This window comes from Arvicanthis niloticus, chromosome 24, assembly GCF_011762505.2.
Source record: "Arvicanthis niloticus isolate mArvNil1 chromosome 24, mArvNil1.pat.X, whole genome shotgun sequence".
Taxonomy (NCBI): domain Eukaryota; kingdom Metazoa; phylum Chordata; class Mammalia; order Rodentia; family Muridae; genus Arvicanthis; species Arvicanthis niloticus.
The window spans coordinates 39,351,747-39,377,171 of NC_133432.1; the positions used below are offsets into that span (position 1 = coordinate 39,351,747).

General features: G+C 45.3%; 1 protein-coding gene across 7 annotated transcripts in view; it reads left to right on the forward strand.

Moving 5' to 3' along the window:
- Window positions 1-18,655, forward strand: part of Stard13 (StAR related lipid transfer domain containing 13) — a 207,676-nt gene extending 189,021 nt beyond the window's left edge. For all 7 annotated transcript variants that reach the window (XM_076923823.1, XM_076923825.1, XM_076923829.1 and 4 more), the window contains 7 exons: window positions 3,618-3,816; window positions 8,212-8,422; window positions 9,043-9,157; window positions 9,967-10,188; window positions 10,693-10,910; window positions 13,816-13,992; window positions 16,328-18,655. In XM_076923823.1, the coding sequence (XP_076779938.1) occupies window positions 3,618-3,816; window positions 8,212-8,422; window positions 9,043-9,157; window positions 9,967-10,188; window positions 10,693-10,910; window positions 13,816-13,992; window positions 16,328-16,445 (1,260 nt within the window). In that variant the 3' untranslated portion in view covers window positions 16,446-18,655. The remainder of the gene's footprint in view (window positions 1-3,617; window positions 3,817-8,211; window positions 8,423-9,042; window positions 9,158-9,966; window positions 10,189-10,692; window positions 10,911-13,815; window positions 13,993-16,327) is intronic.
- Window positions 18,656-25,425: the final 6,770 nt, after the last annotated feature.

Genomic DNA, 25,425 nt, shown 5'->3' on the forward strand with positions numbered 1-25,425 from the left:
TCTCCACAGCCAAGCACCCTGTGCCTCCTAAAGAGCAGGGATGGAAAGAGCAGCCCTGCAGTGTAGATTCTGGGACCCAGTATAAAATGAGAGTGTACGATTTCTTGTTCATTTCTACTTTCATTTTTCAAAAAGGTCTAGTCATTTTTATCTTACATGCATGAGTGTTTTGCCTGCAAGCATGTCTGTGCATCATGTGCATGTCTGGTCCACGTGGGCCAGAAGAAGGCATCAGATCCCTCTAGAACTGGAGTTACTGAGGGTTGTGAGCTCCAATCTGGGTGCTGGGAACTGAACCCAAGCCCTCTGCCAGAACAACCAGCTCTCTAGGCTGCCGAGCTGTTGCTCCAACCGTGACCTCATTCATATACCTTTGAGACTCTCAAGTCTGACAACAGAGCATTAAACAGACTGTGGGTTCCCGTACAACAGGTTGCCCACCCACTCTTCTGTGACAGACAGAAACGGAAGACTTGTCACCTGCCTTAGATCCTGCTCACAGGGAGCTGAAAGGCTAGGTTACCTCTCAACCGCAAAGAGGATCACACCCTTAAAACAAAACAAAAACACAAACAGACAAATCACTTTCTGTTCTTAGAACAAAGTCCCTTAGGCCCAAAATGCAAATCCATTGGAAGCTTTTCTACAAAGAAATGGCTATTCGCAATTAACATCTTTCACAAGTAGCAGATGGCCTCTCCTAGACGCCAAACTACTACACCTTTAGAACTATAGTCTTCCTACTGTGCCCAGGCACTGCTGACAGCTACTTCAGAAACCCAATCCTAAACAGTCAGGGAATTACCCAATTCATTCATGTACAAACAGTTAAGAGTCAGACAACAGAAACTCTTGGTTTGTTTGTTCATCTACTCACTGCTATCTTTTAGAAAACTTTGTTTTTCGGGCCATTCTTAGGTTCTGTATCTAGAATCTGGACTGATTTTTGAAACCATGTTGTATTTACTAAGTTTAGGAAAGCCGTTCCCTTCTAGGCTTCTAATACAATCCACAGAACCCAAAGAAAGATATTTTCTACCTCTCCTGGAAGGTGAGGGCAGATTTCGGGAGGTTTCTGTCAGAATGTAAAACAGAATGAATAACTCCCCAATGACCAGCCTGGCATCCTCCAGGCTCAACGAGAAGACGAACCTCAGAGCTTGCAGCTAGAGAACCCCAGGCAGATTTGAAATAATAAAAATCACAATGCTTTCCAAAAGAAGAAACTCGAGATCTGAACAATTCAAAGAAGACACCCATCCAGGGTGTACATGTGTACAGACTCCCAAAGACCCACAGGACACACTGGGCCAAAAGACTGAGCTGGGCAATAGCAATACAAACATTCCTTCTGTAGACTCTGATCAGTGCTCCTCTGCTTGGGGGGCTGGGAGTGGGGAAGAATTCCTTTCAAATGACATGAATAGTTGTGAGTCACACTTAAGAATACACCCTCGGGGCACTGTGACCCAGTGCAGCCCAGCTCTGGAGTGTCCACAGTCTGGAGCCTTCCAGAATCACACAGAAGCAAAGATGTAAACAAATCGAAACTGGATCTCATTTCAATAAGCACCTGCCTCACAGCTTGATTCCTTCCTTCCTTTCTTTCCTTCTTTCTTTTTCTTTCTTTCTTTCCTTTTAGCAGTGCCTACTTTCTTCCTGTGCAACTGTGATGCAATTTGAAATACTTGCCAGACCAGGGAAAAATAAATGTTCTTTAGACTGGTATTGGAGAATCACCCAAATATAGCAAAACGTGGCATTTTCTAGACACTGCAAACTTGGAACGAAGTAACTAACACATTAAATAGCAATCTGCCTGGATATCTTGATCTGTGGAATTCAGTGATAAGCCCAGGAATGCAGAGAGCTAGTCCTAAGAATTCTGTTCTTATGACCACAGAATGTACCTGGTTTAATTTCCCCTATGATCTATGCAGCTGACATGTACGGACTCCAACTGTCCTTTAATGGCTTGGAATTCTCATGTTCCTGTAGGTTTTTTTTTTCTTTTCTTTTCTTTCTTTCTTTCTTTCTTTCTTTCTTTCTTTCTTTTTTTTTTTTCAAATTAAGGTTGCTTTCATTTATAGCAACAAGCAAGAGACACCAGGGTATGACAACCATACACATGTACTTCTCTGGATATGTATGAGAAAGAGGAATAACCAACCCCACTGAGCACTGATTACTTGTATGGCTGTTCCGGAACATTCCACCTTGCCCTCAAAAGAAGTGAGCTAATCTGTATGCCACTGAGAAGTGAGGAGAGTGGAGAGCAGAAACTCACAGTATGGGTGTCGAGAACTCAGTGCCTTGATATCGAAGCCCAGGATTCAGGATTCGGCTGTGATTCGAGGGCAAGTCTTGGGTGGGAGGCACTAGAGGTGCTGAACCTAACCCACCTGATTGCTCTTGGCATCTTCATTGTACCATAAGTGTCCTGCTCAACTCACTCGTCCCTCTTAAGGCCCTTGTCTTTTGGGTCCTTATCTTATTGCTATGTTAGGAAGCAGTCAAACTGCTCAAGATGAAAGGTTATGGTGGGGTGTAGGAAAAGGAGATAGCCCAACACTCCATAGTCTTTAGGCAAGGTGACAAGAAAAAGAAAGTTACTTCTGCTGAACCATGCACAGCGACCCTGAAGTGGGCACAGTGTTCCCATGCCTCACTTCCAGTACAGAGCTCAGCCTCACACTCTTATGCTCCCGACTGGTTTAAAGCAGTACTGTTGATGAGCAGAACACAGGTTTGAGCATCAAGTCCAACCGTGATTGACTTGAAGTGCTGACCCTGGAGGAACTGGAATTTCTACCAAGCATCTTCTTCGTGCTTTTTTTTTTTTTTAAATAGACGCTTTTCTTCCTTAACAGGCCATTTCTTTTACATTTTCCACATAACAATACTATTTACAAAAAGCTACCCAGGAGTGAGTCATGTCCCTCCCCCAACTGATCATGCAAAGTTCCAGGCAGAATGTGAGAAACGCGCACATCGCAGGTGCCACGAATTCCAAAGAAAGAAAATGAAATGAGACACTCAGAATTCCTGCTTATAAATGTTATATTATGAGCCTGCTCCCCATGGAGGCATTCCCCAAAGGGATCTGCCTGTGTTCCTGGGATGCTTCTGTTCTCCAAGCATGTTATTTTGACTAAACGTCCCATGGTGGGGTGAAGGGAAACCTATTCCAGAATTCTCCCATGAAAGCTCAAATGTTAAAGGACAGGGAAGTTTTTTCCTTCTCTGCTCACTAATGACTCCTAAGATAAGAATGGTTTATACATATGGGTACTTGTTGGAAAAAAAATAAGTAAGATTACACCATCTGCCATCACAAGAGTTTACAACTCAGAAAGCATATCCATGTGCTCACTGTAGGTCTGTGGGGTGGGATATCATCCAGGTCTCTATTTGATATGAAAGGGAGCCAATGCTTACCTGCCACCTATCCTAAGTAGCTATCCTGGAAATTCAGAATTGTTGAGATAGGATGAACTACCAGCTCCTCAAGTCCTGGCCTCAGGCCTCCTCTTCACAGCCAAAATTCCTACCCAAAGGAAGAAGTTGTGAGGAGAAAGAAGACCCGGCTCATGATGTGTCCCTGTGACTCATTGCAGGTGGGTCTTTTCCGCAAGTCAGGAGTGAAGTCTCGAATCCATGCCCTACGTCAGATGAATGAGAACTTCCCTGACAATGTGAGCTATGAAGACCAGTCTGCATATGACGTGGCAGACATGGTAAAACAGTTCTTCCGGGACCTCCCTGAGCCCCTTTTCACCAACAAGCTCAGCGAGACCTTCCTCCACATCTATCAGTGTAAGTATCAATAACACAGCGTGCCAGCTGTCAAAAGGATAGTATTTTAAAGATTCATTTACTATGTCTGTATGAGTGTATGTGCACCACATGTATGTAGTACCCACAGAAGCCAGAAGAGGGCGTCAGATGCACTGGAACTGGAGTTACCAGTGGCTGTGAGCCACGATGTGGGAGCTGGGAACTGAACTATGCTCCTCTGTGAAAACAGTCAGCACACTTAAGCTACTGAGCCACATCTCCAGCCCCGAAAAAGATGGAATTTTAATGATGTGAGTAGTACATGAATCTGTGAAGAAGTGTATAAAAGTTACAAACCTCTTCAGAAGTAGCCTTTTGCTCAGTTGGCTGTTGACATCTCTGTGTCATTCTTTGTACATTTCTGAAAATACCTTCTCAATATTAACATATGCCTACGTAGTACATGTTTATGTACAATCTCAAGCTAATTTCCAATGTGCTTCTAATATATTTAAAGCATAAAAGAATCCAATAGAATTTAGTGGGTGAGAGACAGAGACAAAGAGACACAGAGAGACAGAGAGAGAATGTGTTAAACATGTCTTACTTTTTTGAAAGGTAAACATTCAATTTGATACAAATTTTGGTAGAAGATTCAGACTCAAAGGTAATATAAACGCTGAAAAAGAACAGGAAAGGATACGCATTTCAACGGGGAAATGAAGCAAGCCAAATCGAGGTTACACCTTCATTCAGCTAACTCATGTTTTCATCTGGAAGATGCTAAGTTCCTCACAAAGCCACTAGAGCTAAAGTAGTAATGAGGAGAACAATTGATTTAAAAGCCCATTCTGCTAAATGCAGTTATAAAGACAGACATTAGGGATGAGCGTGCAGGTCTTTTTTTCTATGGGATAATGATGTCATTACAAATTGGCAATCAGCTTCATGACCCAAGTATCAGTTCTTAGGGGGAAATTACTCCGGTCCACAGACTTTAATTTTTTACATCAAAATATGGCTCAATTGGGTCGTGAGATGGAATTGGTCCAGTCTGAAGACCCCCTACTATGGAGACTCTGTACCAAATGTGTTTAAGAAGTGTATAATAGTACACATTTAGAGAGCACTTCAAATGCCACCTGTGAAAACTGAATAAAAGGCTGGCACACTAAATAAATATTATTCTGTCAGAGTGAATCGGCTGAATTAATGATACCAGATCCTAAAGCCCCAAAAGGATGCTCTCAGTGGTGTTGCTGAGAGGCAATGCTGTTTCCAATTAAGCCTCCTTATGGATATGAATATTTACATGTAAGGTGGCACTGTCTATGGCTGAAGCTAACTTATTTCCAGGAGGTAAATACCTTTTTGGATCTTGCCTAAACTTACAACCAAGAAGCCAGATCAAAGCAAGACTTCATTTTATCTGCACAAACCTTTACAGAGCAGGGTTGTGCTGGGTGCTACATGCTTAGATTATGTGACACCAGTGTCTGTTCTTAGGGATCTTAGACCGGGGGTGGATGAGACAGGACCATAAATGACTGTGATACAGGAAGGTAAAATGGCTCGGAAGACAGATCCACGAAGGCTGGCGTGAGCAATGGGAACTTGGCAGGAGGAAAAGACAGCTGGACATGAATGCTGAGTGTGTAACACTGCACCAGAGGACGCTGATAAACCAGGAGGCTGTGGAAACACAACAGTGGCATTAATAATTAGATAATTATTAAATAATTATAAATGATTCACTGGGTATTGAAAGATTTAATGCCCGAAGCAGAACCAACCTCCATACACACAACTAGTTATTTAATGGTAGGTAACATTTTATTAGTACGCGTGACAGAAAAGAAGTGAAATTAAACCATTCCAATATTGTGCAAATCTACAGCCCAGGGATGCTAGGACACCAGCCTCTGGTGTCTTTGACACTCTTGAAGTCAGACTGTAACTGTAAGTGCAAGTTGCCACTACCTACACAATCATCAGATCTTCATAAGGTCACACTCAAAAGCTAGAAGGGAGAGCCCATATATCTCCTGGGACAGGCATCTCTTCTTGTGGAGAACGTGGACCACTCGGCAACTCCGAGCGCCATCCCTGGTCTCACCTGCCAAAACTGGTTTACTCTGCCCCTAGAGCAGGCAGTGGGACAGAGTGATTGCTGTTGGTGATCCACGATTCATCCCTGGATCAATGGAAGGGGTCCATTTCCCCAAGCAGCCCATAACCAAAGGAATGTGTATTTTGTTAGTGAAGAAAGGAAGAGAGACTCTTGAGCGGTCACAAGGGTGAAATTCATCAGCATCGATACAAGGTCTGTGAATCTGGACCTGGCGAATAAGTGGAATCAAGTAGACAAGCTTGGAAGCTTAGGGAGCAGGCACACTCCTGGGGTTCCCAAGAACAGATTCCACGGGCAGGCCCCAGAGTCTGAGTATCCTAGTCTGAGTATACTGGCTAATACAGAGTCCCAGTTGGCTCCCAACTCTTTCCATAAAGCAGCTCCATCATGGCTGTGGTCCCTTTACGGCTGTTGGATGGCTAGAGTACGGTATGGGGTGGGTCATGAAGATCTTAATCCTACCAGCCTGTAAGAAAGAGGAGGCTGAAGGATCAGAGACAAGCCTTCAAGCTTGGTGGCCTAGATGGAGGTGGCAGGGGCACTGGAAGGGAAAGGAGAGATGGAGCTGATTCAGATGCAGAGAGATAGCTGTCCAGTCAGGGGAGTATGCTGACTGTGAGGGACAGGTCACCACCCACACACTAGGGCACTCGCAAAGGCAAATCTGGAGGTATCTCCCAGGGACCACAGCAATGTCATGCATAACAGAAAGCATGGCTGAACAGTGAAGGTAGCTGCCATCCAGAGGGAATAGAATCCAGAGTAAATGTATCTTCAGAGAAAACGAGCACGTGAAGAGAAAAGGAAGAGAGATAACATATCCACAAGGCCAGCGACTTCAAGATTAACAGTGCGAGCAAAAACTGGCACGGAAGAAAAGTTTGGCCAGCTGTGGTTAGAGAGTATATGCACACACAGGAATTGTCTTCCCTACAGAGCGGCATTTACAAGCAGTTCAGGGGTATGTGGTGAACTTACATCATTGGTTATACTGGCTTCAGCATAAGCAAAGAAACAGACAAACAAAAAGCAGTTTCACTGTCATCTAGATACAAATGTTCTCCAGAAAACAGTCTTTGCCAGTATGCAATAGACAGGCTATCCACCGAACAAGTAGTTACGCTTTCCTGGAAATCTTGCTCAGAAGGTCAAGGATAGCCCAGGACAAACACCTCCCAGGGTGCAGGCAGAAGGTTACGCTACCTAGAGCAGCCAGTGCAATTTTTTTCTATCATATACGTCTACCAGTAATAAGTATTTCAGTGTCTCTTTTTAATACATTAAAGATACAGTGATATACACTGAAATAGTGTGAACGTTATAAAGCACAAATGAAAGGTCCAAGGATTGTCATGAGCACACTGCCCCATGATCAGGAGTGCAAACAGCCTTTCACAGAGACCCACGCTCCCGGGTGTGGCTTTTGAAGGAAGACATATTCACCAAACCTACATGCTTGTGAAACAGACAGAGACAGGGGAGCTGCAAAACGCAGTCCCTCCATCCCAATTTCCTGTGATTTTTTTTTTCCATTTTTCTACCTCGTGTTTTCGAGCTACTTGCCTAGAGTCTATATAAATCAAATGCCCATCACCCCCACCAGAGTCACTCCTCAGAGAGGTTGAGACCCCATTCATTCTCCACAGCTGTCGGGGACCGGGTTCCTTTTTCACCAGCACAACTCAAAGCTCGTGATCCTAAGATTATCAACCAGGTGACACTGAGTGATTACTCACGAGTCAGAACAGCACATTCTCCCAACTGAGCCCTCCTGACTTGTAGGGACAGGAAGGATCTACCATGCTCAACACTGAGGCATGAGCTCCCTAGAGGTGGCCAAGGGCAAACAGCTCACCCACTGTTCATTGTACCATGACAGCAGCATGGCCTGGGGCTCTACTATGGTGGAAAAGGGCCGGGTCTTTGTCTTTTTACACAGTGGCTTTCACAACTATGTCCCACCCAGCCTTGGCTATCCCCAAGGTGCTACCCAAGCTGCTGGTCAAAGAGGGTGAGCAAGAGAGAGGTCAGGTTAATGGAGCCCCAATGGATTGCCAACTTCCACCAAAATATGTCTTAAGACATCAGAGGCAGATGACACTCAAGAGTGTGAGGAGCCAGAGCGACCACTTTGGTCTGAGTAGCTCTGGGACACTCAGATGGGTTCTGGAGTTTGATGAGGTTCAAGTTCCAACTCTGTTGATGCCTCTGAGTGTCTTCTGTCTAGAAGAGGAGAGCCTGAGAGCCTGTATTCCTCAGCACCGCCTTGTCCTTCTAATCACCTGGTGCCCACTTCTCTTCAGATGTCCCCAAAGAACAGCGGCTGCAGGCCGTGCAAGCAGCCATCCTGCTGCTTGCCGATGAGAACCGGGAAGCCCTGCAGACACTCCTGTGCTTCCTGCATGACGTAGTGAACTTGGTGGACGAGAATCAAATGACGCCCATGAATCTGGCCGTGTGCCTGGCCCCTTCCCTCTTTCACCTTAACCTCCTGAAGAAAGAAAGCTCCCCAAGGTGAGTTTTCCACATTGTTGGCATCGTTCCCAAACCAGGTCTCCCCAAGATCTGTTTCCTTAATACATAAAATTAAACAAAAGTGTTCTCATGGTAGAATTCAGATAGAAGATTATTAGGATTAGATTAATATTGTGGAGTAGAGTGAGTCGCCCTCATCCGTGGGCTGGGGCTCTTAGCACTACCAAGGTTGTCCTAAAGTACATCAGTTGAGATCCAGAAAGCCCAAGAAGTTTTGTTCTATTTTATTTGAGTGGGCAGAAGAAGGAAAATACACAAAAAGGTATTTTATGATCGTTGGTTTTTAAATGCTATATTTAAACAACAAAGCACATGAGCCTGCAGCTGAGAGGTTTCAAACGGGAGAAAAACCTAATAATTTTCCACCTACAGCTCTTCCGTCTTAGTATTTTTCCATGGCTTTTGGTTGTGAGCTGCCAGCCTGCCAGCCTGCCTTGGAGCATCTAGAAGATGTGTGGTCATTGTTTTATATTTGGAAACAAGAAAGCCTGGGGTCTGGGCAGCATCTGGGGATGAATGGCAAACAGATGGGACGATCTAGGTGTCCCAACACACTCTTTGGCTGGGGATCTGCTTAGCGCATTCATATTCAATTACAGAGTCATCCAGAAGAAATATGCCACCGGGAAGCCAGATCAGAAGGACCTCAATGAAAATCTAGCCGCAGCTCAGGGGCTCGCCCACATGATCACGGAATGCGACCGACTCTTTGAGGTGAGGTTTTGGAACTAGGGGCAGCCTGGGGAGGAGAGGATGTCTATCTCACTGCTCTTCATTTTATGTGTGCTGTAGCTCTGGTCTCTGTTCCCATGAGTTGTAAAGAGCTAGCTATACAGGAAGGCTTGGCAGTCCCAGGCTCTTGGGGCTTACGATGATGGCAGTTTTTTTTATGCAGACAATTGAGTCGCCTTCCTTTGTCAGCTTTAAGGCCAGTTGGCCAACTATTTTTACGTCAAACTTGATTAGGGTCTTCCTCTGTCTCTGTGTCTGTCTGTCTCTCTGTTTGTCCCTTTCTCTGTCTCTTTCTCTGTCTCTCTCTGGGTATATGTGTGCTTGTGTGCGTGTGCGTGTGCACTTGAGTTTGACTGAGTAATCCCTGTCCCTAGAATTAATGACAGCCTATCAATATAGCCACACTTGCATTGACGAGGCAAATGGATGAGACGCCTGGCACACTCTCCGAGGCAATATTGGCATTCGTTGATGGAGAAGCTGTACTGAAAAGTGTGAAGCCATGTCTGAGTCATAGCTGAGTTTTCCCTCAATGTGTCAATGTGTACGAATGAGTGAAGTTGTATGGGCCCGCTCTTGCCAAATATTATAAAAAGGAATGGAACATGGGATTAGGAACGTATCCTGGAATTTTGGATAAACATGGGCTCAGAGTCACATTTGTGTTTCCTAGCTTTAGGAAGGTCCCTCCTGGTCTTGGACCTTGACGGTGGACAGGGTGGCTTGGATCCCAGTAACATTCAGCATTTCTCCACTCACTGTTTTGCTCTTTCATGCATTCACTGTGCCAGGTTCCATACGAGATGGTGGCCCAATCTCGGAACTCCTACTTAGAGGCTGAAATCCATGCACCCAACCTGGAAGACTTGGGAGCACAGCTGGCAGAGAGCGGGGCAACTTTCCACACGTACCTGGAGCATCTTGTCCAAGGCCTCCAGAAAGAGGCTAAGGAGAAATTCAAGGGATGGGTCACATGTTCCAGCCCCGACAACACAGACCTTGCTTTCAAAAAGGTAAGGTTCCCTCAGCTGCAAAGTGTGTGTTTAGCTGCAAGACTCGGCACCTGCATGAACGACGGTTGAGGCCCCAGGTGCCAATCAAAAGCCCTGTTCGGAAGCCACCAACAGCAGTCCCATCAGAACCCAGACTGAACAGGAGGGCTTCTAGATCCCAGTCCAGTCTGTGCTCCTTTCTGTGTGGTGCCGGGAAAATCAGTGCCCAGCGTTTTTCACCTGTGAAATGAACATTCCAAGGGTGCCTGACCACATAAAAGTCAAGTGGGCTAGAGCATGCCGCATGCCCGCCTCACGCCACTTGAGTGCGTTTGTGTCTGTGACTTTGATTATCACTTATTTCTCATCAGTTTGAGGGCTGAAGTATCGGCATTTTAACTCTGGGGACAGTATCACCCGTTCACTTTAAATGACCACTGATGCTTTGGAATGCCCAGCATAGGAGGTAGGTATGGGTAGCCCCCGGGGGTAACCTCTTCAGCTCCTGCCCATGTCTTTGCCAAGGTCGGGGACGGGAATCCACTGAAGCTGTGGAAGGCATCTGTGGAGGTGGAGGCACCGCCCTCCGTGGTGTTGAACCGTGTGCTGAGAGAACGCCACCTGTGGGATGAGGACTTCGTGCAGTGGAAGGTTGTGGAAACTTTGGACAGGCAAACCGAAATCTACCAGTACGTGCTAAACAGCATGGTTCCACATCCCTCCAGAGACTTCGTGGTTCTCAGGTAAGCTGGACGCTGTAGCGTATGAAGTCCTGCTCCAAAGGCAAGATGAGAGTTGCCAATGCAAACATTTCTCCCAGCCTGCCATGGGGCTTTCAGCCGAATCCTCTCTGATGTTGCCTTATTTATGCCTGCCTTCTGGCACCTTCACCCAGTTTACATCTCTGCCCAGGCTCTCTGATGGCCCCTGTCCTCGAGCTGCACAGTATATTAGGCCTTGAACATCGCTCATTTCCTTTCCTTAGAGCAGAGGGTCCAGAATAGCTGCTGTCTGTCAGGTTTGTCTGCCAAATTATGTAAAAAGGCCGACTGGTTTTTTTGTCTTTCTCCCTGGAGACGAAAGCAGGGCTTCGTTTAGAAGAACTTGGAGATGGGAGGGTCTGACCTCACATGCTCACAACTAATTGCCACGCATGGAAAGTCCAGCTCAGCCCTGAAAGGCCAAGTGTACAGAGACACTGGGCATTCCATTAGAATTCAGTCCTGGCAAAACCTCCTGAGCCTTGTGTGTGCGGTTGAAATGCTGTTTCTGGTGGGTTTCAGGGTTAGTCCCAGACCCCCTGTCTTCTGGCCTTGGAGTGGGATGCTCAGCCAATCACAGAAAGTGTGCACAGCAGAAATTCACTGTTTCACCTGCAAGAGCAGGGATTGGGTAGAATTAAGAACATGAACAAAATGTAATTAGAGCAATATATCCCTTTTATTAAAAACGCAAATAAACAGTCTCTTCCAAGATCAGCAGTGTAAGAGGATTTGCCTGGGAAATCCCCAAATGTGTATTTGAAATAGTCGCCTTATGAAGAGCGAATTTTAAGGGCAAACCAGAGGTGACTTCATAGGAGTCCTTTGTGCCTTTGGTTTGGATCCTTGGGAGCCTCGATTTTTAAGTATCTGTTTCTCCTAAATATTCGTGTGTATCCCAGCAACCTTGTCCTGGTAGAGAATATAGGCCATTAGCTGGGGGGGGTGGCCCTATGTCCAGTTATTAGGACATCATTCATCTCGTGGCATTAAAATTTAATTGTCTAACTGAACAAGTAGAAAAACAAGTTGTTGTTCAGGGTGTAAGCTATGGAGACGGGGGAGTCCCTGCAGGGAACTCTCTTCATGCTGTCTCCCCAACCATCCCACTAGCCTGCTGTTTACTGTAGAATATCCCATCATGCCTCATGCTGCTCATAGCTTCTGGCTCTGAGGAGGCTGTGGGCGGACACAACAGGCCCATCTTGGTCTCCTCTCTAATCTAGATTTCTGAGAGAAAGGAGAAAGACAGAGAAAAAGAGAGAAGAGAGAGAGAGAGAGAGAGAGAGAGAGAGAGAGAGAGAGAGAAAGAAGAAGAGGAAGGGGGAGAAGTGTGTGTGTGTGTGCATGCGTGTGTGTGTGTGTGTACATGCCTGCACACATGTGCCTAGGGTAGAAGTCAGTTTTGGTTGTTATTCTTAGGAGCCACCTACATCATTATTTTCGAGACAGGGTCTCTCTTTGGGACCCAGGGCTAGTAGGCTAAGCTGACTGAATCTCCGGGCAACATCTTGCCTTCACCTTTCCATTACAAGTGTGCAACATCATGCCTGCTTTTTTTTACATCCGTGCTAGGGATCAAACTTGGTCCCCTATGCTTGCGCCCCTTTACCAACTAAGCCGTCCCCTCAGAGTCATTTTATATATTCCTCAGTGCAGACAGTAAATAATAATAAAAGGATACAGGCTGACTTCCTCTCAGAGGGAGTAAATAATGTGAAGAGATGGGAAGGGTGGAACTTTGATATTGCCAAGGCTTAAAGCAGAAGAGAGGGAGGTAGACTGGGAAGTGCTGTGGGAGAACTTGGCAGCAGACCCCGTTCATGCCAGCAGAAATCCCCTAGAGAAAGAACTTACAGGGTGAAGACAATGCGGTCTGTCTGACATATCAGACCTCCCAAACTCAAATCCGCTTTAAGTATCTTCACTTGTTTTCTGTAGCTTATAATAAAGTAATCTGAAACAGTAATTTATGTCGAGAGTAGATATGTATTTGGCTCTTGAGTCTGGAGGCTGAGCAGTCTGAGAACACCAGGTCATAGCACAGCAAAGGGCATTGCGGGACAGAGCAACCCTACCACAGAGAGCTGCTACCATGGAAAAGCCACACCTCCAGTAACTCAGTAACCAGGGAACCCAAGCGCTACATCTAACCGCATCCACCGTGGGGCCCTTGCCATCCATGGATGCTGTACCAGTTAGACAGCTTTCTACTATTCGGCTGTAGTGACCTTCCTACCTCTCCATGGACTCAAATCAGCTCCATTATCTCTTCTCCCACTCAAGAGCCACTCATTTCTCTGAACAAAGCTATGAAGTCGACATAGGTTCAATTTCCTTTAAGTGAGGCATCAGCAGATCCTATGTTTGCTAAAACGTTCACCACTTCCTCCAGGAAGCCTTCCCTGTATTCCTCCTCTGCCCGCATCCCCTGGTCCCAGCTCTACCTAGACCCACACTGTGCTTCTCACAGTGTTTTCAGGGTTCTTTTAGAGTTGCTTGTCTCTCCTCTTGGGCTGAATGCATCTTCATGTCCCATGGCTTCTCAGGCCCAGCACATGGACACACAAAACAATCGAATGAACGGTGCTGACTCAGAATGGTAGCATTGATGGTGGCCAGAGGCTTCTTTAGCAGACAAAGATGGGGCCTTAATTGGGGGTCCTAAACTCAGGTCTGGGAGCTTCTACCTCTCAGTAGAAAGCTGAGATCCATCCTTTGAACCTCACGGTGTAAACGTTACACAAGCTCCTGGAAAGCATTCGCTTAATCCAAGTACCTAGCCTTGGAGTTAAAGCCTAGGTTTGACGCAGGAGGACGAAAGTGTGTGTTCAGGATCTCCTGTCTCTCTTTACATCACTCTCATGTGTGGCTTGTTTGGTTCCAGGACCTGGAAGACTGATTTGCCCAAAGGAATGTGCACCCTGGTGTCCCTGTCTGTGGAGCATGAAGAAGCCCAGCCCATGGGTGGTGTGCGGGCAGTGGTGATGGACTCTCAGTACCTGATAGAACCCTGCGGTTCTGGCAAGTCCAGGCTGACCCACATCTGCAGAATAGACCTGAAGTAAGTGGCCACACTGGGTTTTGGTTGATCAGGAATCCTCAAATCACATGGTGTGTGCACTTGAGTCCTGCTTGTCACTCTGGTTTCTTCCTCCTCTGGTCTGTTTCTTCTCCACCAAGAGCCAGCTTCCCCAGAGGACAACACAGCCTCATCTCTCACCCTGGAGTTTGCTTTCCTTTGTTTTCCCTTGTTTTCTAACATTCATTTCTTTTCACTAACAAATAAGTGTGTGGTGTTTGTGACATGCAGAAGGATGTCTCGACTTATGTCCACGTGACAGAATCACCAAGTCAGGCTATGAAAATATCCAACAGCGATCAAGAACATGTTGTTTCCCCTTCCCTACAGTCACACAAATACCACATGGTCACTCCTGGAGCTAGCAAGTCAGCCTTGTGGAATTGCAACGAACAGTGGTGGTCCTTAGAGTCAGGGGACAGAGTGTCAGGAATGGAAGTCAATAGAGGCTCCCCAAACTCTTCAGGTTCTTCTCTGGCACAGGAAAGTAACTATTAGTTAAAGCTGCCTATATCTCATAATTGATGAGAAGGGCACACAAGTCCCAGCAGATCAACTTAGTAAGTGGTCAAAGGAGAGGAGAGGAGACTCGCCTTACCATGTATTGGTTACAGCGCAGTGGCACACAAATCTTTAAATTCTTGATAAGAAAAGTATAGCCATAAGCGATTGCTTAGAACTGCAGTCAAGTTAAAACATTTCCTCATTTTATCAATATTTATCTCCACAGCCCCAACTGTGTACGGTCTCTGGTCAGCACCGTCCTACCCTGTGATTCAGTGAGTTCCACATTTTTAGAATCCACAGAGGAATGGGAGCAGGCAGTCGTCAGCATTGCGTGCTTAGCTCACTGCGTTGAGCGTAATAACATCTTTCAGCTTCATTGTGGTGGAAATGACCGTGTCTCCCTTTCTCAGACTAAGAACTATCAGATAGGTAATAGATGGATAGATGGCTCGATAGACAGACAAACAGATGACAGACAGACACCAGTGGTTCTCAAGCTTCCTAACGCTGTGACCCTTTAATCCTCATGTTGTGGTGACCAACCATGAAGTTATTTTCGTTGCTACTTTATAACTGTAATTTTGCTACTGTTATGAATCAAAATGCAAATATTTTTAGAGATGGTGCTATACCAAAGGGGTTGAGACCTCCATGTTGAGAACAGCTGATATAGACAGATATATATAGATATAGATATATGTAGAGAGAGACATATAGATAGGTAGATAGATAGATAGATAGATAGATAGATAGATAGATAGATGGATATACATACTATATTTGCTTTATCTACCCACTTAGTGCTGCACACTTAGGGCAACTCACAGCTCAGCTCTTTTGAATAGTTCTGCAGTGAGCATGAGTGTTGTTTGTTTTCTCTGGGTATGTTCCCAGTAGTGGAGTCATCGCGGAACACACAGGTACGTTGAGGCTCAGTAAATGACTAACCTAATCTCTTATGTTTATTTTCTTATTTTTATTCATGTGTATGTAGTATATGCATGTGCCCATGGGGATGCCTTTCTCAGTTGCTCTGTAAGGGTATCTGGAGTAAGAGCAAGGAGGAGTCAGAGTCTGTCACTGAGCCTGGCGCTAACTGATTGGCTACACTGGCTGGCCATTGAGCCTCAAGAAACATCCTGTTTCTGCCACATCTGGCATTCCTCATGAGGACTTCTACTCTGGATCAAACTCTTTATTGGTCAAGCGGTCCCTTCGGGCCCTCCTGTGTTTCTTTTATGCCTGCTTCCTCCTCTGTTCCTAATTTAAATTGAATTGAACACTTTAAGGCATTTATGATGCTGAAACTGAATTCTATGCTGAGGTAGATATAAACTTAGTGAGGTTTTGTTATTGGTTTTAGGGAGAGGGCTGGGTTTTTTTGGTTGGTTGGTTGGTTGGTTGGTTGGTTGGTTGGTTGGTTAGTTGGTTTGGTTTTTGGTTTTTTGAGGACAGGGTTTCTCTGTGCAGCCCTGGCTGTCCTGGAACTCACTCTGTAAACCAGGCTGGCCTCAGATTCACAGAGATCCACCTGCCTCTGCCTCCCCAGTGCTGGGATTAAAGGCGTGTGCCACCATCTCCTGATTCAATGTGAGTCTTTAGGTTCATTTTGAGAAGCTGGTATCATTTTGAAGCACCTGATAAACTTTAAGGACAAAATGCTTGGTGACAAATTACTGGGCGACAGACTGAGGGCCACAGATGCTGAAGCAGCAGCTGCAGGCTGTTCCCTGGGTACTGATGACACAAGCCCGTGGACGGCCCTGCCCCCTAACAGGGTTCCCATTTCCTTTTTGCTCTCTCCCTGCAGGGGCCACTCCCCAGAATGGTACAGCAAAGGCTTCGGACACCTCTGTGCCGCAGAAGTTGCTAGAATTAGGAACTCTTTCCAGCCTCTCGTTGCTGAGGGTCCAGAAACAAAAATCTAAGCTTTCCCCAGCATGACATCAAACTCAGGGAACAAGAAGGGAAAAGAATACTCACAGTGTGGTGAGTTCACGAATGTGAAGAAATGTCGCAGTGGGAGCCGGAGATCATGGAGCCCGAGGAGCTCGTTCCCAGCCTGCCTGGAGGTGGATAATCCCTACTAATAGAATGTCTCAGAACATATTGCTTAAAATTCAATGGGTTATTCCTTCTGCATTGCCTGATTTGCTATTTAAAGGCTTCTAAGAAGCATTTCTTAGCTGTAAATAAGTGTGTTGTAGCATTTGTATATGTATGTATATCTCCCTTTACTGTATATATGTAAAATACTGGGTTTATATATAATTCAGTGTCTGACTCTGTGAGTCTCCTCACATGGCACGTCCCAGGTTGCCGTAGACCCCATGTCCCTCCAGTCCCGCCAGCTGAGCAGAGCCTGCCGACAAACACCAAAGCATGAAATGTGTAGTCTGTCAGCTGGCCCATTCTTACCCAAAGATTAGCTAACCAAAGAAAAATAGAGTTAAAAGCTTCTTCCACGGGTTGGCCTCTTATTTCTGATGTTTAAAGACCGGAGCAGGGTGTTGACATAAATTGAGGGAAATAATATTTGCTTCTCTTCAACGCAAAGCAGCCGGTGAGAGGTTATTGCCAATCCAAGGCTAGACCTTGCATTGCCTCTGGGACCACCCTATGCAGTTTGAGTGAGATGTTAGGTGACTGCTGGAGCTGGTACCAGGGACTGAAATAGAACTGGTACCACCCACCCCCTACATAGGGGTAAACAGTGGAACCTGTCCACAGAGCCAAAGGGAGCCCCATACCCTCTTGTCATAATGCTTTTTAACCATATATTTGACCAGTGACGTATGTAGTCACAGTTATTTAACACGTCTTGCACTGAACTTGACTCTGGACACCAGACAAAGTGAAATGACCGTCCAGCAAGCGTCCAGGGTGATCACAGCTTCAGGGAATTCCAAGTATCCTATAGATGACGCTCTTAAAAACCTAAGCCGTTAACTATCTTACTATCTGAAAGACAGGGTTTTAAACAGGAGACCAAAACTGTATCGTTAGTTATTTATAAAAGTTTCAGGCTGCTATGCCAATCCCATGTTTCATCATCCAGCGCCAGCACCTGAGTGTTTGACCCCAACCTTATTTATTATTGTACAGACTCAGCAAACTGGCTTTCCTTAACCAAGTGAGGATGGACTTGTTATTATTTTTTCATTGTGATACAACATCTGTAGAGAGATAACTTATTATGTCTGGCCTCCAGGAAAGATTGTCTTAGGTTGTCTAGACAGAGATTGATATCCTAATTCAGCAACTGGTGTTAAAAGACAAGGACAAAAACAAACATTTATTTCCCAGGGTTCTGTTGCCGTTGTGTTATATACACTAATGCGGTGTTTTCTTTTATCTGTGGTGTGCAACCGTCTTATTGGGAGGAATAAAGATGTTTTCTGTATATTTGGTATGGCACAGGGAAAACCAGGGTAGGAGTTTTTCATTCTCATGTATCTACCTGGGAGAGTGGCAGTCAGACCTACATCATGCCTACCATGCTGGATGACCTTTTAGGTATTGTCGAGACCATCAGGGGAGCTTAGTCTAGCTCCACACTGTCCCTGTGCCTATGCATTGGGAACCAGAGTGGGCACCCCAGGACGACTGGTATTGTTTCTCAAGGAGCATACTTCTCTGACATGCACTGGGAATCACCTAAAGACCTTGTTAACATGCTCCAATCCAGGCATGTGGGTGGGCCCGACGTTCTGTATTTCTAATGAGCTTAAAGGATACAGGGTGCTGGCCTCAAGGACACACTGAGAAACAAGGACCTAGGGAATACTAAAACTGAATAAAACGATAAGATTGTATTTCTCAGCCCCTTACTCTTCCAGCTTAGCTGACTTCCCAATTTTATGCACATACTAATCACATCACTTCTGCTAACCACAGGATGCATCTTTAAAATAAAGGAAAGGGTGGAGAATGATGCATTGAGCTTGTTTGTTAAATATCACAGTATTTTATTCATTGTTATCTTGCTGATGGAAATAAAAAAAATATTGCATTTAAATATTATATTTATACCTCATGTATATTTTTACCTCAATTGTTATCAATCATCCATTGTAAATAAATAATTGCCAAGGCAGATAAATTTATATACATTAAATACTTCCTATTTTCTATAAAATACATGTGCATTTTCATGATTCATTCTGTAAGTAGAAAGCTTCCTTCATGAGGAAGATGTCTCTAGAAGGTAGTTTTCCATAAGGTTAACCCCTTTGGCTCCAAACACATAGATGTCCACAGATATTCACGGCTGGTTAATGTCGGGTGTCAGGGCTGGGAAAGTGGTTCAATGCTTAAGAGCACTTGCCGCTCTCCCAGGGGACCTGGGTTCCATTCCCAGCACCCACATGGTGGCTCACACTGCCTGTACATGCAGTGCCTGGTGATCCAATGCTACCTTCTGGCCTCAAAAAGTACATGCATGCAGATAGACACACAAACATGAAAAAAGACCAGTCTCTGGGAAGAGTTGGGGGAGGAGAAAGAATATGATCAAAATAGATTGTATTTAAGAAGTAATTAAAATTTAAATAATAATATAAGTAAATCTTTGGATACTAAGATATCTTGGGCCTAAGGCATAGAAGTAATAGAGGTATTCTAAACATATATTCTATTGTTCTTTAATCTGGATGTTATAAAAAACAAATTTGTTTTATCTTAATCAAATAGTAAAGTTACTAATTATGCTTTACTTTTGTTAAGTGGACAAGAAGTGAAGAGTTGATAAAAATGCTTCCACCCTGCTGGAAGACTATCATGCATACATAATCACAAATGCCTTGGACCTTTGTACATGTTCCTTCTTTGAATGTTTTTATTAATTAATTTTTTAATTTGCTTTACGTCCTGATCGCAGCCCCCCTCTTCTGTCTCCTCCCATACTCACCTTCACAAACCCCCTCCCCCCACTACCGGTTTCCCTTCTGCTCAGAGAAGGGGAAACCCCCATGGCATCAGCTCTGGGACATCAAGTTATATCAGGACTAAGTTCATCCTCTCACACTGAGGCCAGACAAGGCAGTCCAGCTAGGAGAAGGGGATCCAAAGGCAGGCATCAGAGCCCGAGACAGCCCACCCCAATCTAACTGTTAGAGTACCCGCAGGAAAACCAAGCCTTACATCTGCTACAAATGTGTAGTGGACCTAGGTCCAGTCCATTCATGCTCTTTGGTTGGTGGCTCAGTCTCTGGGAGCCCCATGTTGACTCTGTAAGTCTTCTTGTGGTGTCTTTGACCCCTCCAGCTTCCTCAATCCTTCCCCCCACTCTTCTACTCCCAGAGCTCCACCTAATGTTTGGCTGTGGGTCTCTGCATCTGTTTCCATCAGCTACTGGATGAAGCCTCTCAGGAGACAGTTACACTAGGCCCCTGTCTGCAAGCATAGCAGAATATCATTAATAGAGTCAGGGGTTGGCTCTCTCTCAAGGCATGGGTCTCAAGTTGGACCAGTCATTGGTCAGCCATTCCCTCCATCTCTGCTCCATCTGTACTCCTGCCCATCTTGTAGGCAGGACAAAATTTTTGGTCAAATTTTTGTGGGTGGGTTGGTGACCCCTCTTTCAACTAGAGAAAAAAAAAACAATGTACTCTTAACTAAGGCATGTCTGCCTCATCTACAGGTTCATTTGTAGTTTTAAATCAATGTGTGTGCCTGCATGAGTTTATGTGCAGATTCCTGTGAGGGTCTGTGAGTGTTGGGTTCCCCAGGAACAGGAGTTAAAGACAGCTGTGAGCCACCTGATGTGGGTGCTAGAAAGTGAGCCCAAGTCCTCTGAAAAAGCCGTAAGCACTCTTAACCACTAACCACTGTGCTGTCTCTCCAGCCGCTCTGCTAAAGGTTTTTAAAGCCATGGAGATATAATGACGTAGAGCCCATAAAAAAAATCCCAACTCTGCTGCCAGCCCTCCATACACACTCACTACATACAGGCTCTACTCTTATCGGCAAAGAAAGAATTCAACAGCCTGTTTCCATCTCCATATTGGGAGATGGTCATGCTTACTGCATTGTCTTGTTGCTGCCACGACCACAGGGTACGAATGTTTCTTGGGAAGCACAGATCTTAGGTGAGTTCTAACTTCATTCTAAACATGAAATCCTGAGGCATGAAACTATTTGTCTTTTGATATTGGTCACAAAACAATCAAAACTACCATCAACTATGAATTCTCAGAGATATAACACAAAAGGATAAAAATAGTGAGCACACACAGACAGACAGACAGACAGACACACACACACACACAGAGGCCTAGTGGAGTGCCACAGAAAATTCAAAATGAATGTGTGCTGCCTCAGAGCCTAAAATAAAACCTGCCATTGAATCATGGGGGCGTTGCAAAGCCGGGGATTATGGGAAGCTTCTGTCAGATATTGTGCCCTACTCCCAGCCTTGAGCAGGCCTGAAAGACCTTGTTTACCACAATAGACCAAATAATAGCACCTAGATGGAGTTATACACCTTAGCTGCACATACAACCTGCTACAGGAACTTAGAAGAATAGACTGCCCGCTGAGCTTGCCTTGAGACATCTCTGGCTATAACAAAGGATGGGTTCTCCCACCCATCTCCAGCTAAAACAAGAAGAGGCTCGGTGGTGAGGCTTCCCCTTTAAATTAGAAGAGCTGAATATTAAACTTGGATCCTTGATCAGAAAACTTTGTCTTGGCTTCATGTTTTTCTCACCTCTCCGTCCCCCCCTTTTCATTTCCAGCCCCCCTTTCACGTGAACCCAGTTCGTCCGTGGCCAAAAACGACTACAAGATAGTTAAATAGTTTCCCAGCCATGAGGCCACTTTAGTGAATCTAGTCACCTCTGTGTGCACAACTGACACTTGGTTTTTCAGTACTGCTACTGAAAATGTGGGGGGCGTCTCAGCAGAGTCATCACAGGCAGCAAACAAACCAGGGTCCCCTGTCTGCTTCTTAGTCTTCATAATAAAAGAATTTAAGAATGAAGTCAAAAGGTAGCTTGGGGACACTTTTATTAGTTTAAAAAAACAAACAAACTGAAGACCCCCAAACTCGGGAGACCCTTACTCAAGTCTCAGGAAATCACGACCACCCAAAAATCACAAGAAACCATACCTGGATGCAATCAGCAGAGGTTTATTGGGGAGAGTTGGCTAGCCAAGGTCAAAACTGCTCATCTACCCAGGAACAGAATTTTGACAAAAGGCCAGCAAGCTGAGGGTTTTTTTGTTGTTTTGTTTTGTTTTTTTTATAGCATGGGGTGGGGAAAGGAAGGAATTTTCACGTGGTTATACATGATTGGTTGCATTTTTCGCGCAGTTACACATGATTGGTTGTTTTACAAATTTTGAACATAAGCGGGCTGTAACACTGGGAAAACCTGGGGGGGAGGGGTAACCAAGAACAGTGGAAAGTTAGCTACTTCTTGGAACCACCCAGATGACATGCATCTTTCTCTGTGGTCAGGAATGTCTTCTTGCTTTGGGCTTTCCCCACCCTGAGGCTTGAGGAATGTTAATCCAGCAAGTGTCCTCTGACTCAGGGATAATGTCCTCCACCCGGAATGTGTCTGGGGCAGTGAAGACCTGAAATCTTACATTCAGTTCCACTTTCTGGAACTTGCATTCTTTTGCTCAGGTCTAGGGTAAAAAGAAAAAGCCTGTATATATTTCATAAAATGGTCTTTATAATTTTTCACTCTACAAAACAAAAAACAAGGAGGCAGCAGCTCTGCCCCAGGGGTAGAAGGTGAGAAGGTGGAGGAAAAATAAAGATAAAAGGAGAAAAAGTCATGCCTTTCTAAAGCCAGTTTGGAGGTCAGCCACATGGCAGACGAACAGCCACCTGGTGGGGTGGGAAGCTTTAGAGAAAAGGGGGGGGGGGGGGAAGTACCAGAGAAAGCACACTGAGGCTCTGGCCAGCTCCTGAGGAAAGAGAAAAGAAAGTTCACTTTTCTGAATGGCAAGCAGACCCAGGAGAACATCATGGTGACTCTGGAGGGACTCTGCTAGAGGCCAGGAATTCTTGATTTAAAAAAAAAAAAAGTACAGTATCTCCTTAAGCAATAGTGACTCATCCTATTTGTTTTAGCATGGCTAAAGGTGGCCCTGCTTCCTTGAGGAATCCCTTAGCCAGATGACTGACCTGTCCAACTAGAATGTCAGGGCCCTACCAGACCTTTCTGATTACTGGAGGGAGGTGTTTTCCCTGGATCGGCCCCTGCTGCTTTACCAGAACTGTAGCTATAAAGCCAGCTTGGTTGCAGAAACATCTGCATTATACCCACCACTCAACACTGAATGGGAGTGGAACCAACTTGAGTAAGTAAGACATAGAACCCAGCCAGGCAGGGCAGGCACCCCAAAACAACAATCACAATAATGAATGTCCTTGCTGCAGGCCAGGAATACCTGAACAGAGTCCTAGTTCCCTGGTCTCCTGTTATCTCTTACCCCTGCCTGGAAGCCACGTGTGACATGGTGACCTACTGAGAAGAGGCAGCTGGACACCTGTGGCTGGTCCAGCTGGACTGACTGGCTCATCCTCCTCCCCATGACTCACCCCACTTTCTATTGTTTTTCCAAGAGCCCTCAGAACGACATCTCGATGGTACCTCATCCCTGAATCCCTGGGGCCCTGCTCTCTGCCACCCCTTTCTCTCTTTACCTCCCACCTATTAATCGATAATAAACTTCTCCCTAAAACTCACCCACTGTGGTATGTAAATTTCATTCTTCAAATTCTCAAGGCAAGAACTCAAAGGCTATTGGCTCTATGAAAGTTTCTTGAGCATGGGCATTGGCACCCTAACTCCTGACTTACCACCCATCTGACACAAGAGCACAAGTCTCTGCCAAACTCAAAGATAACCTACATTATCCACATCGGTACCTTACAGATGATAGAGATGGGCCTGCATCACCAAAGCTCATTATTATTTGAGATTTTTGTTCACAGATGTTCTGCAAACCTTAGATTGCTGAGCAGTGAGCCACTGCACTGAAGGGAAACATGGGGTTAGGTTCCTGTGAGCCTCAGGTCATCTCTGACAATGCGCCAATAGGCAACCTTGTTTTACTGTGTTTCTCAACAAGATACTGTTTAATACATATCCTTTGAATACTAACTTTATCTGCAGTATTTCTTTATCACAAAGCACTAGCCAAGGAAAACTGGCCCCGACTGATGAGCCAAAGAAATATGACTATAAAATTCATGTGACTAAGAATGCCCACGGTGGATCAAGCCCAGGCTGCTCCATGCAGAGAAAGTGCTATGCTCCTTACTGACCTGCAGCTGACCCCAGCCCCGCAATGATGCTCTTCTTCCTGTGCCTTTTGTGTTTAGTTGCTTTGTTGAGGTTTGTCTTCTTTTGTTTTTAGGACAGACTCAGAAGCAGCCCAGGATCCTCATGATCCTCCTGGCTCAACCTCTAAAGCTCTGGAGATACTGGGGCATACTTCTACACCTGCCTTATTTCTTCAGCTTTTCAACTCAATATAGTCATCTCCTGAACCCACAAATCCGGCTGCTTTCCCACCTTTACCATGGCTCTATCATTCACCCTAGATGTGGCTTCTGGAGCAGCCTTGCTTCATGGGTTGTCACATCTCTTTTATTGTCTGTGTTATAGGGCTTAGTTTTTATTTTGTTTTGTTTTTCAAGACAGGATTTCTCTGTGTAGCCCTGACTGTCCTGAAACTCACTGTGTAGACCAGGCTGGCCTCGAACTCACAGAGATTCACCTGCCTCTGCCTCCTGGGTGCTGGGATTAAAGGCATGCACCACCACCACTATTAGCATTCTGTCTAAGCTCCACCCCACAGTTACCTGGCAATAGCCAGGTAGGCCTGACTCATATAAAAGGGGCTGCTTGCACCCTTCTGGCTCTCTTGCCCTCTCTTGTTTCTCTCTTTCTCTTTCTCTTTCTCTCCTTCCCTTCCCCCCGCCCCCCTCCCGTGCTCATGGCTGGCCTCTGATCCCTCAGAGGGAAGGGATGCCTCAGCATGGGCCAGCTGAGGCACCCCTTTCCCCCATACCTCATCACACCTCCATAGAACATTTCTCCCCTCTCTCTTTATCTTTTTATAAACACATCAACCACCACTGAACTAATGTTGATTTTTAAATACAGAACTGTGGCCAACAGCACCCATACTCTAGTCCACAAAGATACGTCTCTAACAGGCACAATTTTCCTGTAAGACACATTATAACCTTCTTGAACATAAAAATACCAGATAGCACCTTAAAATATTTTGGGCACTGATACCACCACAGAAAAGCACAAAAATGGGGGGAAATAACACCAAACAGAATATGTTTATGCTGTAAAACCTACAAAGCAGAAAACACAAAAGGCAGTCAGAGCCTGAATGTGGCTAAGCTTGTGTGTGTTTATGTGTTGCTGTGTGAGTGGGTTCATGTGTGTGTACATGTGTGGGTCCTGGATATTGAACTCATGCCGGCATGCCTGGATAGCAAACAATTTACCAAAGAAGCTACCACCTAGGCACAGGTTAGTAACTTCTTTGCATTCTGGGGCTGTGAGCATCCACTGGTGGCACTGAAGGGACTATATAAATTAACCTTAGCAAGCAGAGTTCACAAATAACGAGAATGGTTCCTATGAAGCTTTTGACTAGTGGTTGACACCCAGGAAGTTGGGAGACTGGACATCTTAATTGTGTCAGGGGAGCCTGGGCTTCAGTAGGCAAACCAGAGCCAAGAAACAGAAGTGAAAATACACTTGCTTTAATGAGAACTACTTAAGCTGGACCAAAAGAGACTGCAAGGCCCATCTGGGCAGGAGCAGGGACATGAAGCCCCGCCCATCCCTGTCAGAATTCTTCCCACCTGTGATCTCTGCGGACACAGTCGATTGTGGTGTTGTCTCTCACTGCCTGCCATTC